This window comes from Epinephelus fuscoguttatus, linkage group LG6 (genome assembly GCF_011397635.1).
Source record: "Epinephelus fuscoguttatus linkage group LG6, E.fuscoguttatus.final_Chr_v1".
NCBI classification, from domain to species: domain Eukaryota; kingdom Metazoa; phylum Chordata; class Actinopteri; order Perciformes; family Serranidae; genus Epinephelus; species Epinephelus fuscoguttatus.
Window position 1 is genome coordinate 38,537,932 of NC_064757.1, and position 16,461 is coordinate 38,554,392.

General features: G+C 43.2%; 4 protein-coding genes and 1 pseudogene across 4 annotated transcripts; 2 read left to right on the top strand and 3 right to left on the bottom strand.

The window, feature by feature from the left end:
• Positions 1–23: 23 nt before the first annotated feature.
• Positions 24–2,794, top strand: LOC125889680 (UDP-glucuronosyltransferase 2B15-like). The gene is made up of 3 exons (XM_049577724.1): positions 24–52; positions 169–256; positions 2,176–2,794. The coding sequence occupies exons 1-3, from the start codon at positions 24–26 to the stop codon at positions 2,770–2,772; spliced, it is 714 nt and encodes a 237-aa protein (XP_049433681.1). The 3' UTR covers positions 2,773–2,794.
• A 958-nt stretch (positions 2,795–3,752) lies between these two features.
• Positions 3,753–5,592, bottom strand: LOC125890102 (nuclear factor 7, brain-like). Its single transcript, XM_049578577.1, has one exon. It carries the CDS (start codon positions 5,482–5,484, stop codon positions 4,057–4,059), a length of 1,428 nt encoding a protein of 475 aa, XP_049434534.1. The 5' UTR covers positions 5,485–5,592; the 3' UTR covers positions 3,753–4,056.
• A 2,923-nt stretch (positions 5,593–8,515) lies between these two features.
• On the bottom strand, positions 8,516–15,749 carry LOC125890103 (zinc-binding protein A33-like). The gene is made up of 2 exons (XM_049578579.1): positions 13,874–15,749; positions 8,516–9,263 (listed from the first exon to the last, which is right to left on the bottom strand). The coding sequence occupies exon 1, from the start codon at positions 15,587–15,589 to the stop codon at positions 14,165–14,167; it is 1,425 nt and encodes a 474-aa protein (XP_049434536.1). The 5' UTR covers positions 15,590–15,749; the 3' UTR covers positions 8,516–9,263; positions 13,874–14,164.
• On the bottom strand, positions 9,174–11,082 carry LOC125890106 (E3 ubiquitin-protein ligase TRIM35-like). The gene has a single exon (XM_049578583.1). It carries the CDS (start codon positions 10,974–10,976, stop codon positions 9,555–9,557), a length of 1,422 nt encoding a protein of 473 aa, XP_049434540.1. The 5' UTR covers positions 10,977–11,082; the 3' UTR covers positions 9,174–9,554.
• LOC125889681 (UDP-glucuronosyltransferase 2B15-like) lies at positions 11,594–12,902 on the top strand (annotated as a pseudogene).
• Positions 15,750–16,461: the final 712 nt, after the last annotated feature.

Below are 16,461 nucleotides of genomic sequence, written 5' to 3' on the forward strand. Positions count from 1 at the left end.
GTAAAGTCTTCACTAACACCAACATGTCTGAACATCACAGAGAAATCTCACTGTGACACATTTTGATATCAGCAGTTTTAGCATCACCAGTCGGACCAATTTCAAAAAATGGGAAGAGTTTCTCAGTGAAAGTGTCTCTGTGAGTGCAGATGTGAGTCATGTCTTCAGGGTTGTAGAAGGACACCTCCCCCCTGTCATAGTCCAGCTGGACTCTGATCCTCTGGAGACTCTTCTTCACCCCCTGAGGCGCCGGACGGTTTGCCAGAACCTCTTTGGAGCCGATCGATAGTCTTCCTCCATGGCCTCACCGAACTCCTCCCACGCCCAAGTTTTTGCCTCAACGACTGCCGCTGCTGCGCTCCGCTTGGCCCGCCGGTACCCGTCAGCTGCTTCCGGAGACCCACAGACCAACCCTGCCCTGTAGGCCTCCTTCTTCAGCCTGATGGCTCCCCTCACCTCTGGTGTCCACCAGCGGGTTCGGGGATTACCGCCGCGACTGGCCCCAGCGGCCTTGCGGCCACAGCTCACAACCACCGCCTCGACAATGGCAGAGCGGAACAAGGCCCATTCGGACTCAATGTCCCCCTCTGCCCTCGGGACGCGGTCGAAGCTCTCCCGGAGGTGGGAGTTGAAGATCATCTGGACAGGTTCTTCCGCCAGGCGTTCCCAGCAGACCCTCACTGTTCGTTTGGGCCTGCCAGGTCTGCGCGGCGTCTTCCCCCACCATCTGATCCAACTCACCACCAGGTGGTGATCAGTTGACAGCTCTGCTCCTCTCTTCACCCGAGTGTCCAGAACATCTGGCCGCAGGTCAAATGATACGACTACAAAGTCGATCACTGACCTGCGACCTAGGCTGTCCTGGTGCCACGTGCACCGATGGACATCCTTATGTTTGAACATGGTGTTAGTTATGGCCAAACTGCGACCCACACAGAAGTCCAATAACTGAACACCACTTGGGTTCAGATCAGGCAGGCCGTTCCTCCCAATCACGCCCCTCCAGGTCCTGCTGTCATTGCCCACGTGAGCGTTGAAGTCCCCCAGCAGAACAATGGAGTCCCCGGTCGGGGCACTGTCCAGCACCCGTCCCAGGGACTCAAAAAGGGTGGGTACTCTGACCTGTTGTTCGGTGCATAAGCACAGACAACAGTCAGGACCCGTTCCCCGACCCGAAGGCACAGGGAAGCAACCCTTTCGTCTAGCGGGGTAAACCCCAACGTACAGGCAGAGAGTCTGGGGGCTATCAGGAAGCCCACCCCGGCCCTCCGCCTCTCACCCGGAGCAACTCCATCGAGGGAGAGAGTCCAACCCCTCTCAAGGACTAGGGTTCCAGAGCCGGAACTATGTGTCGAGGTGAGGCCGACTATATCTAGCCAGTAGCGCTCAACCTCTTCCACAAGCTCCGGCTCCTTCCCCGCCAGAGAGGTGACATTCCATGTCCCAAGAGCCAACTTCTGTAACCGAGGATCGGACCGCCAAGGCCCCCGCCTCGGTCTGCTGCCCAATCCACATTGCACCGAACCCTTCTGGATCCCTCTGCGGGTGGTGGACATGCAAATGTATTCAAACAAAAATAAAAAGCAATTGTCTAAACATGTTTTTTGTTTTGTATCCACTTAACAAATTATTTAACATTTACAGCTCATAAAAACACCTTCAACATGAAACAAGGAGAGGCTGACTGACACTGAACCACTTTAACAACATTGTTGTTTTTCAGCCACCAGGAACACTTAACAGGAAACATGTTCTGCTAACACATCAGTGTGACTGTGTTTATTTCATCCTGTTTGATTCAGTGTTTGGGATTTATTAAATATACAGCTACATGGTCAGTTTTCAGTTCAGTCCTGTTCCAACATGACAGCACGTCTCTTGTGACCATTAAGAAACGTTCTTCAAACTCTCACTAACATGTCTCTGTTTGGTCACTTGTTTCAATAAATGCAGTGAGGTGTCAGAGCTGCAGTGACAGTGATCTGTTTCATGAGTCTGTTCAGAGAGAAAGTCACTTCTGAATGACGACCTTTGAGCAACATGTTGTACAACAGTCAGTGTGAGGCTCAGTCACACAACTATTAAAAGTGCACATCTGCTGCTGACTGTGAGACAAAGCTGCACACTACTGAACAACATCTTTCCACTGTAAGAAGCCGACATGATTTTGCTCAGTTACCTCAGAAGGTCATTTGGAGACATACTGGGAAGAGACCGTCCACCCTGGGCAACAACACCTTGCTGCTGGACTGGCTGCCCCAAAATGACCTCTTAGGACACCCAAAGACCAGAGTGTTTGTGGCCCACGGAGGCACCAATGGACTTCAAGAGGCCATCTACCATGGAGTTCCCATCATCTGCCTTCCTCTGATGTTTGACCAGGATGATAACCTGTTCAGGATGACAGCCAGGGGCGTTGCCAAAGTGCTGGACATTGGCACGCTGAACACAGACAACTTCCTGGAGGCGGTGAAGGCGGTGCTTTATGAGGCGTCCTACAGGGAGAAGATGCAGGAGCTCTCCAGGCTGCACAGAGACCAGCCCATGAAGCCTCTGGACCGAGCCATGTTCTGGATCCAGTTTGTCATGAGACACAAGGGAGCTGCTCACTTAAAGACCCACTCCTACAAGATGTCCTGGATTCAGTACCACTCCACTGATGTGATCGCACTGTTGCTAGTGTCGGTCATGATGATGTCACTGCTTTGTATTTTAACAGTGAAATGTTTGTGTTGTAAAGTGTTTGGTGGGAGGAAAGAAAAACTGGACTAACACAGAGACTCATGTTGCCCTGTTTGTACTTCTGTTATGTGTCTTATTGAGCAGTTGAGTTTTTCTGTGACACCAGCAGAATATGAATCAGTCAGAGAAGCAGAGAAGGAAGAATGAAAAAGAAAGTTGTATAAAATGAAACGTGTTTAAATTCAGTGTAAATCTGTATCTTGTACAACAGAGTTTTAATGATGATGGTACAGCAGCACAAAATAAATGTCATCTCTTTGGAGCTGAAAAGACTCATGTCTGAGATATAATTCAGTCTGAATAATGTCTTTGAGGTGATTTGACTAAACTGGTGCCTGATGAAGCAACAACAACATCAGGAGCCACAGCAGTGATGGATTTCTCAGATACTCTGGACATACAGTATGTCTGACAGACAGAATGAGGTTTTTGTGAAGAGTATGTATTTAAATATTGATCAGAAACTGCTAAGAGGTGCTACTACTGATCAACCTGTGCAGCAAACAATAACATGCATATAAATAAGTGACAGAAATCAGATGTCCAGTGTTCAAAATGAGCAGGCTGTGAACAACATGTGGACTTTGTCTCCATCTTGTGACGTTTACAGGAAGTAAAATGTGTCCATGTGAGCTGGTTGTGATTATTGTTCCTTGTAATTAGTCACATGACTATTTGACAGATGTATGTAAAGTAAGTGGAAACAACCTCAGACACATCATTCAGAATAAAAGCTGCTGGTGATTTAATTACACATCATGTGAAGCAGCATCCATCTGATGAACATTTTATAAAGATACAGTTGATTCAATACAGAAAACATATTAAAGTGAATTGTACTGCTGGTGTTTCATTAATGTTGATCACAAACTGGACATTGTCATTCATCATTCATGTTTCTGACCATGTATACACTACAAAAATATCACATACAGTATGAAGAATTAAAGACTGACTTAAAATAAAAGGAAATGAAACCACTTGTTTCCTCAGAATAAAATAACAGATCCAAAACTGATTTACCTCATAAAAGACTTCAATAATATCTCAAACTAAAGCTGATGACTGATACTACTATACAGTGTTGTCTGACTCAAAACAAGATGCTGATGACCATGTTAAAGAATATATCATTCAAAAATCAGCCTTGATTTGTACCTGCATGAAAGTTCATCACCTGATAATGTAATGCAGTTTGGGTATTAGAAACACATCTTTCTGGATTAACTGTGTATTGTCTTAATTATCCCAATGACATGGAGACAAACAGTGAAGTCAGAGTAAAGTCTTCACTAACACCAACATGTCTGAACATCACAGAGAAATCTCACTGTGACACATTTTGATATCAGCAGTTTTAGCATCACCAGCTGATCCAAGACTGAAAAATGGGAAGAGTTTCTCAGTGAAAGTGTCTCTGTGAGTGCAGATGTGAGTCATGTCTTCAGGGTTGTAGAAGGACACCTCCCCCCTGTCATAGTCCAGCTGGACTCTGATCCTCTGGAGACTCTTCTTCACTGTGACAGTCTCACCAGCTCCATTAGTGTATTTTCCACTGTAGGACCTTAAAACCCAGATTCCATCTTCTGGTGTACTATCTATCTCTCCCTTCCTGTCAACTGACTCTTTAGCCAAACCCACAAACCAGTCAGGATGGTCTCCCACCTCCACCTCCCAGCTGTGTTTCCCTGAGCTGAAGCCCTCAGAGCCCAGAACATCTGCATACTCAGTGTGTCTCTCTGGATTGTCAGGAAGCTGCTGCTCTGTGTCTCCATGTCTCACACTGGTCAGATCATCAGACAGATAGAGACTGTAGGCTGCAGTGTTTGGGTCCAGAATGACAGGACTGAAGTGGACCTTGTCCTTCATCTTCTCCCAGACTCTGAAGGACAGGTTGCCCAGGTGTTTGGCCACATCTATCAGCGCTCCTGAGACCAGCTGTGGATCTGACAGTGAGCACTGGACTCTGGCTCTGCTCTGAGTGGCTTTATAACTGCTGAGGAATGGCACCTTGTGTTTCTGCAGCTCTTCTTCAACAGCACAGATACTGTGTGACAGAGAGGAGATCTGCTCCTCAATCATCTTCATCTCTCTGCTGATAGTCTTCCTCTTCTGCTCCTCTTCCTCCCTCAGAGCTGCCAGTCTGGACTCCTCTTCCTCTCTCAGGAACTGCTGGAGCTTGTTGAACTCTGCTCTGATCTGCCTCTCTGTGGACAACAGCTGCTTATAGGAGTGTTGAATCACTTCATTGTATGTTTCCTCCACTTGTTTGCATTTGTCCAACTTGTCCTGCAGAGACTTTAAGTCACATTTCAGCTGGTCCTTCAGCTCACTGACTGCTTGTTCTATAGGAACCACCTTGTGACCGTGGTGGAGAGAAAACTCACAGACAGGACACACAGCTCTATCTTCATCCTTACAGAACAACTTAGTCTCATCTTGATGTTTACTACACACCACCTCCTCCTTCTTCTCTCCTTTTTCTGTCTCAGATGATCCAGCTTTCTGTCTCCCAGCAAAGGAGTCAGCCAGTTCCTTCAGTGTAAAGTTCACTAATGGATCAGCCTTTGAGGATTTTCTTTTACAAATGGGACAGTTTTTGTTTTTAGCTTGTTGCCAGAATTTCTGCAGGCAGCTTGAACAGAAGCTGTGGTTGCAGCTCAGAGACACAGGATCTCTGAAAGTCTCTGAACACACATGGCAGCTCAGGAAACTTTCAACAAGAGCAGTTTTCTCAGCCATTTGTAAATGTATTTTTCAGTAGCAGGACTCACCAGCTTTTAGTCTCTTCACTTAATGAACTCCAACTGTGTGTTTTCCAGCAGAGATCTCACTCCCTGTAATGGCGTCTCAGCTCTGATCAGTAATGTCAAAATCTACTTTCAGTTTTATCACTTGTGTCACAAGGTGAATTATTAACAGCAGGAAATGCAGCCATGTCATTCAGTCACCAGCAGATGGTGTCAGGATGTTTTCAGAGGTAAATATTGCAGTCTTTATTCAGTGCAGTATAAATTAATTGCACATGCAAATGTATTCAAACAAAAATAAAAAGCAATTGTCTAAATGTGTTTTTTTTTGTTTCTGAACACACATGGCAGCTCAGGAAACTTTCAACAAGAGCTGTTTTCTCAGCCATTTGAGGTGTTATCCAAATAAGGCAAGACTCACCAGATCGAATCACTCTTCAACTCGTGGCATAAAATCCTTCGACTGAGCACTGAGATATCAACAATGTCAGACTTTGCTATTGATTTCACCAATCTATTTCATGAGTTAATCATTTACAGCAATAAAAACAGTAACCTGTTTTTATTACCAGCAGGTAGAACCTGATACTCTGCAACCTCACCTTCATGATCTGAAGCTATTATTTAACTTAACTTAATCTAACTTAAGTGTTTCCGTCTGTGCAGTGTGAAAAATCTCTTCTGTAACACTGACAGAGAGGTGAAGATTAATATCCCTCCAAAACTGATCCTCTTTTTCAAAGCATAACAACACAAACATTCTGTGACACAGTGAAGGAAAAGAAATGTTTGGAAACACTGAAAATAAAAAGACCAGTGATGTAAAACTCTTTTAAGATTAAACTTCTTCATGACATTATGTGTATGTTTCCTCTACGTACAGTGTATCTATATGTAAAGAGATTCTAAGGAACATTTATTTGTTCAGTGCCCCTGTTTATTACTGATAACAGCTCTCACTTTCTTTGAGTTTAAAGGTCCTGCAATAAACGCCTGTCAAACAAAGACCAAAGTTTTATAGTACAGATACTTCCATGTGATTTCAGGTCTTTTGTTTTCTATAAAGCTGGGAGAATAGTCTGCACAGGATCACACAAATTTATTGTAGGAATTGTCTTGAAGATCGAGAACTATGAAAATTTTTGTTTTTTTTTCTATTTTCTTTATTTTCATTGTAAAACCAATCAAAACTACCGTTAATACTAAACTTTAATACTGTGTCTGTTGTCAGTGTTTACCAGACGTCTGACATCTTTAAAATAAATACTGAAATTGGGTCATACTGTGTTGTGACAGATGTTTAAAATACAATATGAAAGCAATCAGACATCACGTCTGCCTGAAATATGACAGACACACAATCATAAACGCCTGTCAGAATACATTGTTGCAGAAACGTCTCCCTAAACACACCCATTAAAATCTGCTGCCACGGTCAAATTGGTTATTGAGTTAGCCGCCCTCAGTGTTTCCTAAGTTTTGCTTTTTTGTTTTGGACCAAATTTCTGGTTGCGTCAAAGATTACAGGAATATCTGTGTGTCTGTGTCCAAAGGTAGAGCTCAGTGTAATATTCACAGTTCTCATGTGAATCAATACTTAGATGACTACTTTGTCCACACACACTTTGTAGTCACTATAATTGATTTGCTTCAGAAATTGAGCATCACCTGGAGGTCAAGATGTTTCTCCTAAAAACCTTGAAATCAACTCAAAGGATTCCCTTCTGTTCTCCTGATGTTCTGCATTGCAGGTTATTGCACAGAAACACAAGTTCTCATCAGGGGACCCTTCTGTGAAACTCCTGAAGTTTGCAGACAACACCACTGTCATCGGTCTAATCCTGGATTGTGATGAGTCTTCATACAGACAGGAGGTGGAGCAGCTGGTCCTCTGGTGCTGTCAGAACCACCTGGAGCTGAACCTGCTCAAGACTATGGAGATGACAGTGGACTTCAGGAGAAGCCCCCCCTGACACTGCCCCGCCTCACCATCCTCTACAGCACAGTGTCTACTGTGGACACCTTCAGGTTTCTAGGTACCACAGTCTCCAGGGACCTGAGGTGGACCTCCCACATAGAGGGAGCTCAACCTCCCTCAGGAACTGCTGATCACTTTCTACACCATATAATCCAGTCTGTTCTTTGCACGTCCATCGCCGTCAGGTTTGGATCTGCCACCAAACTGGACAGGAACAGACTGCAACACACAGTCTTCCCTCCATCCAGGATCTGTACTGGTCAAGGGTCAGGAAACAGAACATCTCTGCAGACCCCTCACACCCCAGACACAAGCTGTTTAAATTCCTCCCCTCCGGTAGGCACTACAGGGCACTGTTGGCCAAAACTACCCGTCACAAAGACACTTTCTTCCCCCTGGCTGTCGCTCTGATGAACTCCTGACAGTCACAGAGTGGCAGGTCAAACAACACTTGCATGCTTGCTCTATTTCTCAGTGCTTGACAACATACAATAGCTCCATTTACCTCTCAGACTTGTGTATGTCATGTATATTTAGGGCTTGTACATATTACTTAACTTAATTTAATTTTGAATTTAGTCTATTTTAGTTCTACCTCCACTTTCTTTGTCTAATTCTGAGTACTTAATGTCAATACTGGTACATTGAGAGCAAAGTTTACCGCAGTCAAATTCCTTGTATGTGCACACACACTTAGCCAATAAAGCTGAGTCTGATTCTGATAATAAGCCTCAACATACCACACATGTCTCACAACTCATGTAGGATGCACACAATGGAGGAATACAGTGTGACTAAGTGCACTTATTTTAGTACAAATCTGAGGTACTTGAGTGTTTGTATTTTATGCAAGTTCACAGTTCTACTGCATTTCAGAGGGAAATATTGTACTTGTTACTCCACTACATTTAATATGACAGCTGTAGTTACTTTTATGATCAAGATTTTAGACATCAAACATCTTATTAATTTGTAAAATATGCATTGTTATAGATGAAACGACCTCACAGTATAAACACTTCTTAAATACAAATCAATTGCTGTAATAGTCCTGAAAATCAGCAACTCTTTCATTTAGTTTTTATTGTAAAACCCCTCACAACTTCTGTAAATACTGAACACTAAATACTGTATCTGATCTTACTGAGGGTATATAAGATTTACCAGGATGGTGCCAGATCATAATAATATATAGGCCTATGTCACAGGATCAGGTTCAGGGGTTCAGGTTTAGATGGCTGAAAGTGGAAACAGGTGAGCAGGTGAATGAGAGTCAGGTGACTGGGATTGGTGGGAGGGTCTGAGGGCATATGGTGGAAAGGTAGAGAATGGCAATGAAGAGGCCTGGGGAAGGGGGAATAACAGAAGTGAGACATACAAAGTGACAATAAAACATAATTATTGTTATCAGAGATATTCAGGTAATAATGATGCTAAAAGAAGCAACCACTGACATTAAAGTTCATCTACTTAACAGCACCTTATATACAACAGCTGAAAGAATACGTATACATATACTTTCAGCTATACTGTATCGACAGATATATTATTTAAACTTTTACTCACATTTATTCATAAAGTCAATCATTATTACTAAATTAAATGAACTCTTGACAGTGTTGAATGACAATTTTTGAGTTACAATTATAGTAGTTTAACTGCAAAAACAATCACCATGTATACACTACAAAAATATCACATACAGTATGAAGAATTAAAGACTGACTTAAAATAAAATGAAATGAAACCACTTGTTTCCTCAGAATAAAACAACAGATCCAAAACTGATTTACCTCATAAAAGACTCCAATAATATCTCAAAATAAAGTTGATGACTGATACTACTATACAGTGTTATCTGACTCAAAACAAGATGCTGATGACCATGTTAAAGAATATATCATTCAAAAATCAGCCTTGATTTGTACCTGCATGAAAGTTCATCACCTGATAATGTAATGCAGTTTGGGTATTAGAAACACATCTTTCTGGATTAACTGTGTATTGTCTTAATTATCCCAATGACATGGAGACAAACAGTGAAGTCAGAGTAAAGTCTTCACTAACACCAACATGTCTGAACATCACAGAGAAATCTCAGTGTGACACATTTTGATATCAGCAGTTTTAGCATCACCAGCTGATCCAATAAAGAAATATGGGAAGAGTTTCTCAGTGAAAGTGTCTCTGTGAGTGCAGATGTGAGTCATGTCTTCAGGGTCGTAGAAGGACACCTCCCCCCTGTCATAGTCCAGCTGGACTCTGATCCTCTGGAGACTCTTCTTCACTGTGACAGTCTTACCAACAACATCAATGTATTCTCCATCACCATGTGTTAAACACCAGATTCCATATTCTGGTATAGCAGATGTCTTTCCCTTCCTGTCAGCTGACTCTTTAGCCAAACCAATATTCCAGACAGGATGGTCTCCCACCTCCACCTCCCAGCTGTGTTTCCCTGAGCTGAAGCCCTCAGAGCCCAGAACATTTACATAGTAAGTGTGTCTCTCTGGATTGTCAGGAAGCTGCTGCTCTGCGTCTCCATTTCTCACACTGGTCAGATCATCAGACAGATAGAGCCAGGGACTTGCAGTGTTTGGGTCCAGAATGACAGGACTGAAGTGGACCTTGTCCTTCATCTTCTCCCAGACTCTGAAGGACAGGTTGCCCAGGTGTTTGGCCACATCTATCAGCGCTCCTGAGACCAGCTGTGGATCTGACAGTGAGCACTGGACTCTGGCTCTGCTCTGAGTGGCTTTATAACTGCTGAGGAATGGCACCTCGTGTTTCTGCAGCTCTTCTTCAACAGCACAGATACTGTGTGACAGAGAGGAGATCTGCTCCCCAATCATCTTCATCTCTCTGCTGAGAGTCTTCCTCTTCTGCTCCTCTTCCTCCCTCAGAGCTGCCAGTCTGGACTCCTCTTCCTCTTTCAGGAACTGCTGGAGCTTGTTGAACTCTGCTCTGATCTGCCTCTCTGTGGACAACAGCTGCTTCTTGGAGTGTTCAATCACTTCATTGTATGTTTCCTCCACTTGTTTGTATTTGTCCCTCTTGTCCTGCAGAGACTTTAAGTCACATTTCAGCTGGTCCTTCAGCTCACTGACTGCTTGTTCTATAGGAACCACCTTGTGACCGTGGTGGAGAGAAAACTCACAGACAGGACACACAGCTCTATCTTCATCCATACAGAACAATCTAGGCTCCTCTTGATGTTTACTACACACCACCTCCTTCTTCTCTCCTTTTTCTGTCTCAGATGATCCAGCTTTCTGTCTCCCAGCAAAGGAGTCAGCCAGTTCCTTCAGTGCAAAGTTCACTGAGGGATGAGCCTTTGAGGATTTTCTTTTACAAATGGGACAGTTTTTGTTTTTAGCTTGTTCCCAGAATTTCTGCAGGCAGCTTGAACAGAAGCTGTGGTTGCAGCTCAGAGACACAGGATCTCTGAAAGTCTCTGAACACACATGGCAGCTCAGGAAACTTTCAAAGAGAGCTCTCTCAGCCATTTGTAAATGTATTTTTCAGTAGCAGGACTCACCAGCTTTTAGTCTCTTCACTTAATAAACTCCAACTGTGTGTTTTCCAGCAGAGATCTCACTCCCTGTAATGGCGTCTCAGCTCTGATCAGTAATGTGAAAATCTACTTTCAGTTTCATCACTTGTGTCACAAGGTGAATTATTAACAGCAGGAAATGCAGCCATGTCATTCAGTCACCAGCAGATGGTGTCAGGATGTTCATTCATTCATTCATCTTCTAACCGCTTCATCCTCTTGAGGGTCGCGGGGGGGCTGGAGCCTATCCCAGCTACATCGGGCGAGAGGCAGGGTACACCCTGGACAGGTCGCCAGACTATCGCAGGGCTGACACATAGAGACAGACAACCATTCACGCTCACATTCACACCTACGGACAATTTAGAGTTACCAATTAACCTAGTCCCCAATCTGCATGTCTTTGGACTGTGGGAGGAAGCCGGAGTGCCCGGAGAGAACCCACGCTGACACGGGGAGAACATGCAAACTCCACACAGAAGGGCTTCCACGCCCGGGATCACACCGGCAACCCTCTTGCTGTGAGGCGAGAGTGCCAACCACCACACCACCGTGCCGCCCGGTGTCAGGATGTTTTCAGAGGTAAATATTGCAGTCTTTATTCAGTGCAGTATAAATTAATTGCACATGCAAATGTATTCAAACAAAAATAAAAAGCAATTGTCTAAACATGTTTTTTGTTTTGTATCCACTTCACAAATTATTTAACATTTACAGCTCATAAAAACACCTTCAACATGAAACAAGGAGAGGCTGACTGACACTGAACCACTTTAACAACATTGTTGTTTTCCAGCCAACAGGAACACTTAACAGGAAACATGTTCTGCTAACACATCAGTGTGACTGTGTTTATTTCATCCTGTTTGATTCAATGTTTGGGATTTATTAAATATACAGCTACATGGTCAGTTTTCAGTTCAATCCTGTTCCAACATGACAGCACGTCTCTTGTAACCATTAAGAAATGTTCTTCAAACTCTCACTAACATGTCTCTGTTTGGTCACTTGTTTCAATAAATGCAGTGAGGTGTCAGAGCTGCAGTGACAGTGATCTGTTTCATGAGTCTGTTCAGAGAGAAAGTCACTTCTGAATGACGACCTTTGAGCAACATGTTGTACAACAGTCAGTGTGAGGCTCGTCAGTCACACAACTATTAAAAGTGCACATCTGCTGCTGACTGTGAGACAAAAGCTGCACACACTGTTAATCTACTGAACAACATCTTTCCACTGTAAGAAGCCGACATGATTTTGCTCAGTTACCTCAGAAGGTCATTTGGAGACATACTGGGAAGAGACCGTCCACCCTGGGCAACAACACCTTGCTGCTGGACTGGCTGCCCCAAAATGACCTCTTAGGACACCCAAAGACCAGAGTGTTTGTGGCCCACGGAGGCACCAATGGACTTCAAGAGGCCATCTACCATGGAGTTCCCATCATCTGCCTTCCTCTGATGTTTGACCAGGATGATAACCTGTTCAGGATGACAGCCAGGGGCGTTGCCAAAGTGCTGGACATTGGCACGCTGAACACAGACAACTTCCTGGAGGCGGTGAAGGCGGTGCTTTATGAGGTCCTACAGGGAGAAGATGCAGGAGCTCTCCAGGCTGCACAGAGACCAGCCCATGAAGCCTCTGGACCGAGCCATGTTCTGGATCCAGTTTGTCATGAGACACAAGGGAGCTGCTCACTTAAAGACCCACTCCTACAAGATGTCCTGGATTCAGTACCACTCCACTGATGTGATCGCACTGTTGCTAGTGTCGGTCATGATGATGTCACTGCTTTGTATTTTAACAGTGAAATGTTTGTGTTGTAAAGTGTTTGGTGGGAGGAAAGAAAAACTGGACTAACACAGAGACTCATGTTGCCCTGTTTGTACTTCTGTTATGTGTCTTATTGAGCAGTTGAGTTTTTCTGTGACACCAGCAGAATATGAATCAGTCAGAGAAGCAGAGAAGGAAGAATGAAAAAGAAAGTTGTATAAAATGAAACGTGTTTAAATTCAGTGTAAATCTGTATCTTGTACAACAGAGTTTTAATGATGATGGTACAGCAGCACAAAATAAATGTCACCTCTGTGGAGCTGAAAAGACTCATGTCTGAGATATAATTCAGTCTGAATAATGTCTTTGAGGTGATTTGACTAAACTGGTGCCTGATGAAGCAACAACAACATCAGGAGCCACAGCAGTGATGGATTTCTTAGATACTCTGGACATACAGTATGTCTGACAGACAGAATGAGGTTTTTGTGAAGAGTATGTATTTAAATATTGATCATAAACTGCTAAGAGGTGCTACTACTGATCAACCTGTGCAGCAAACAATAATATGCATGTAAATAAGTGACTGAAATCAAACATTCAGTGTTCAAAATGAGCAGGCTGTGAACAACATGTGGACTTTGTCTCCATCTTGTGACGTTTACAGGAAGTAAAATGTGTCCATGTGAGCTGGTTGTGGTTATTGTTCCTTGTAATTAGTCACATGACTATTTGACAGATGTATGTAAAGTAAGTGGAAACAACCTCAGACACATCATTCAGAATAAAAGCTGCTGGTGATTTAATTACACATCATGTGAAGCAGCATCCATCTGATGAACATTTTATAAAGATACAGTTGATTCAATACAGAAAACATATTAAAGTGAATTGTACTGCTGGTGTTTCATTAATGTTGATCACAAACTGGACATTGTCATTCATCATTCATGTTTCTGACCATGTATACACTACAAAAATATCACATACAGTATGAAGAATTCAAGACTGACTTAAAATAAAATGAAATGAAACCACTTGTTTCCTCAGAATAAAATAACAGATCCAAAACTGATTTACCTCATAAAAGACTCCAATAATATCTCAAACTAAAGCTGATGACTGATACTACTATACAGTGTTGTCTGACTCAAAACAAGATGCTGATGACCATGTTAAAGAATATATCATTCAAAAATCAGCCTTGATTTGTACCTGCATGAAAGTTCATCACCTGATAATGTAATGCAGTTTGGGTATTAGAAACACATCTTTCTGGATTAACTGTGTATTGTCTTAATTATCCCAATGACATGGAGACAAACAGTGAAGTCAGAGTAAAGTCTTCACTAACACCAACATGTCTGAACATCACAGAGAAATCTCACTGTGACACATTTTGATATCAGCAGTTTTAGCATCACCAGCTGATCCAAGACTGAACCATGGGAAGAGTTTCTCAGTGAAAGTGTCTCTGTGAGTGCAGATGTGAGTCATGTCTTCAGGGTCGTAGAAGGACACCTCCCCCCTGTCATAGTCCAGCTGGACTCTGATCCTCTGAAGACTCTTCTTCACTGTGACAGACTCACCAGCTCCATCAAAGTATTTTCCACTGTAGTAGACTAAACACCAGATACCATCCTCTGGTGTACTATCGTTCTCTCCCTTCCTGTCAACTGACTCTTTGGCAAAACCCACAATCCAGTGAGGATGGTCTCCCACCTCCACCTCCCAGCTGTGTTTCCCTGAGCTGAAGCCCTCAGAGCCCAGAACATTTACATAGTAAGTGTTTCTCTCTGGATTGTCAGGAAGCTGCTGCTCTGTGTCTCCACGTCTCACACTGGTCAGATCATCAGACAGATAGAACCAGGGGTTTGCAGTGTTTGGGTCCAGAATGACAGGACTGAAGTGGACCTTGTCCTTCATCTTCTCCCAGACTCTGAAGGACAGGTTGCCCAGGTGTTTGGCCACATCTATCAGCGCTCCTGAGACCAGCTGTGGATCTGACAGTGAGCACTGGACTCTGGCTCTGCTCTGAGTGGCTTTATAACTGCTGAGGAATGGCACCTCGTGTTTCTGCAGCTCTTCTTCAACAGCACAGATACTGTGTGACAGAGAGGAGATCTGCTCCTCAATCATCTTCATCTCTCTTCTGATAGTCTTCCTCTTCTGCTCCTCTTCCCTCCTCAGAGCTGCCAGCCTGGACTCCTCTTCCTCTTTCAGGAACTGCTGGAGCTTGTTGAACTCTGCTCTGATCTGCCTCTCTGTGGACAACAGCTGCTTCTTGGAGTGTTCAATCACTTCATTGTATGTTTCCTCCACTTGTTTGTATTTGTCCCTCTTGTCCTGCAGAGACTTTAAGTCACATTTCAGCTGGTCCTTCAGCTCACTGACTGCTTGTTCTATAGGAACCACCTTGTGACTCTGGTGGAGAGGAAACTCACAGACAGGACACACAGCTCTATCTTCATCCTCACAAAACCAATAAGAGACGTCAGGATGTTTATCACACACCACCTCCTCTTTCTCCTTTTCTTTTTCTGTCTCAGGTGAATCATTCTTCTGTCTCCCAGCAAAGGAGTCAGCCAGTTCCTTCAGTGTAAAATTTAATGCTGGCTCATCTGTCAAGGACTTTGTTTTACAAATGGGACAGTTTTTGTTTTTAGCTTGTTCCCAGAATTTCTGCAGGCAGCTTGAACAGAAGCTGTGGTTGCAGCTCAGAGACACAGGATCTCTGAAAGTCTCTGAACACACATGGCAGCTCAGGTAACTTTCAAGAACAGCTCTCTCAGCCATTTGTAAATTAATATTGTAATAGCAGGACTCACCAGCTTTTAGTCTCTTCACTTCTCCACTTAATAAACTCCAACTGTGTGTTTTCCAGCAGAGATCTCACTCCCTGTAATGGCGTCTCAGCTCTGTTCAACAACGACAATATCTGCTTTCATTTTCACTCACATCTGACGCAGAGTCAATTTCTTAACAGCAGGAAATGCTGCCATGTCATCAGTCACAAGCAGATGGTCTCAGGATGTTTTCAGAGTGAAGCATTTTCCTCCTGATTAAGAATGAACAACACAATTTCCCTGTATAGGCAGTTGTTTTTATGGCAAATTAAAAAATGAAATAAAAGAGAAAATATGTTTGAAAAGACTTCACATGTTTTGTTTCACTATAAACTGAACAGAAATGTTCACAAAATATGATGACAGTATGTCAGTCTGAGGAGGACTAAATATTTCAAAGCTGACACTAAATCATTTTTACAACATTTTTATTTTTCAGCCACTGTGACAGGAAATATTTTTTGCTCATATGTCTGCATGACTGTGTTCATTTCATGCAGCTGGACTAAATATCAAAAGGCTTTTTCTCACTGCCTGAACTTTGACATCAAAGTCTTGGGGTACATGTACTTTCTTGTGATTTCAGTTGTTTGTGTCTCTGTATGGGGGTCACACACATCTATTCCAGTAACTGTCCTGAAGACCGACAACTTTTTCACTTTATTTTCATGAGGAAACACCTTAAAACTACTGTAAATACTGAAAACTACGCAAAGCATGTAAAATTCACCAGGAAGTATATTCAGTTATATTTCTGGAAAAATACATTTTTACCTTTAAACATTTACGCACAAACATTTAACAGGCAGTAAGTGGACTGCA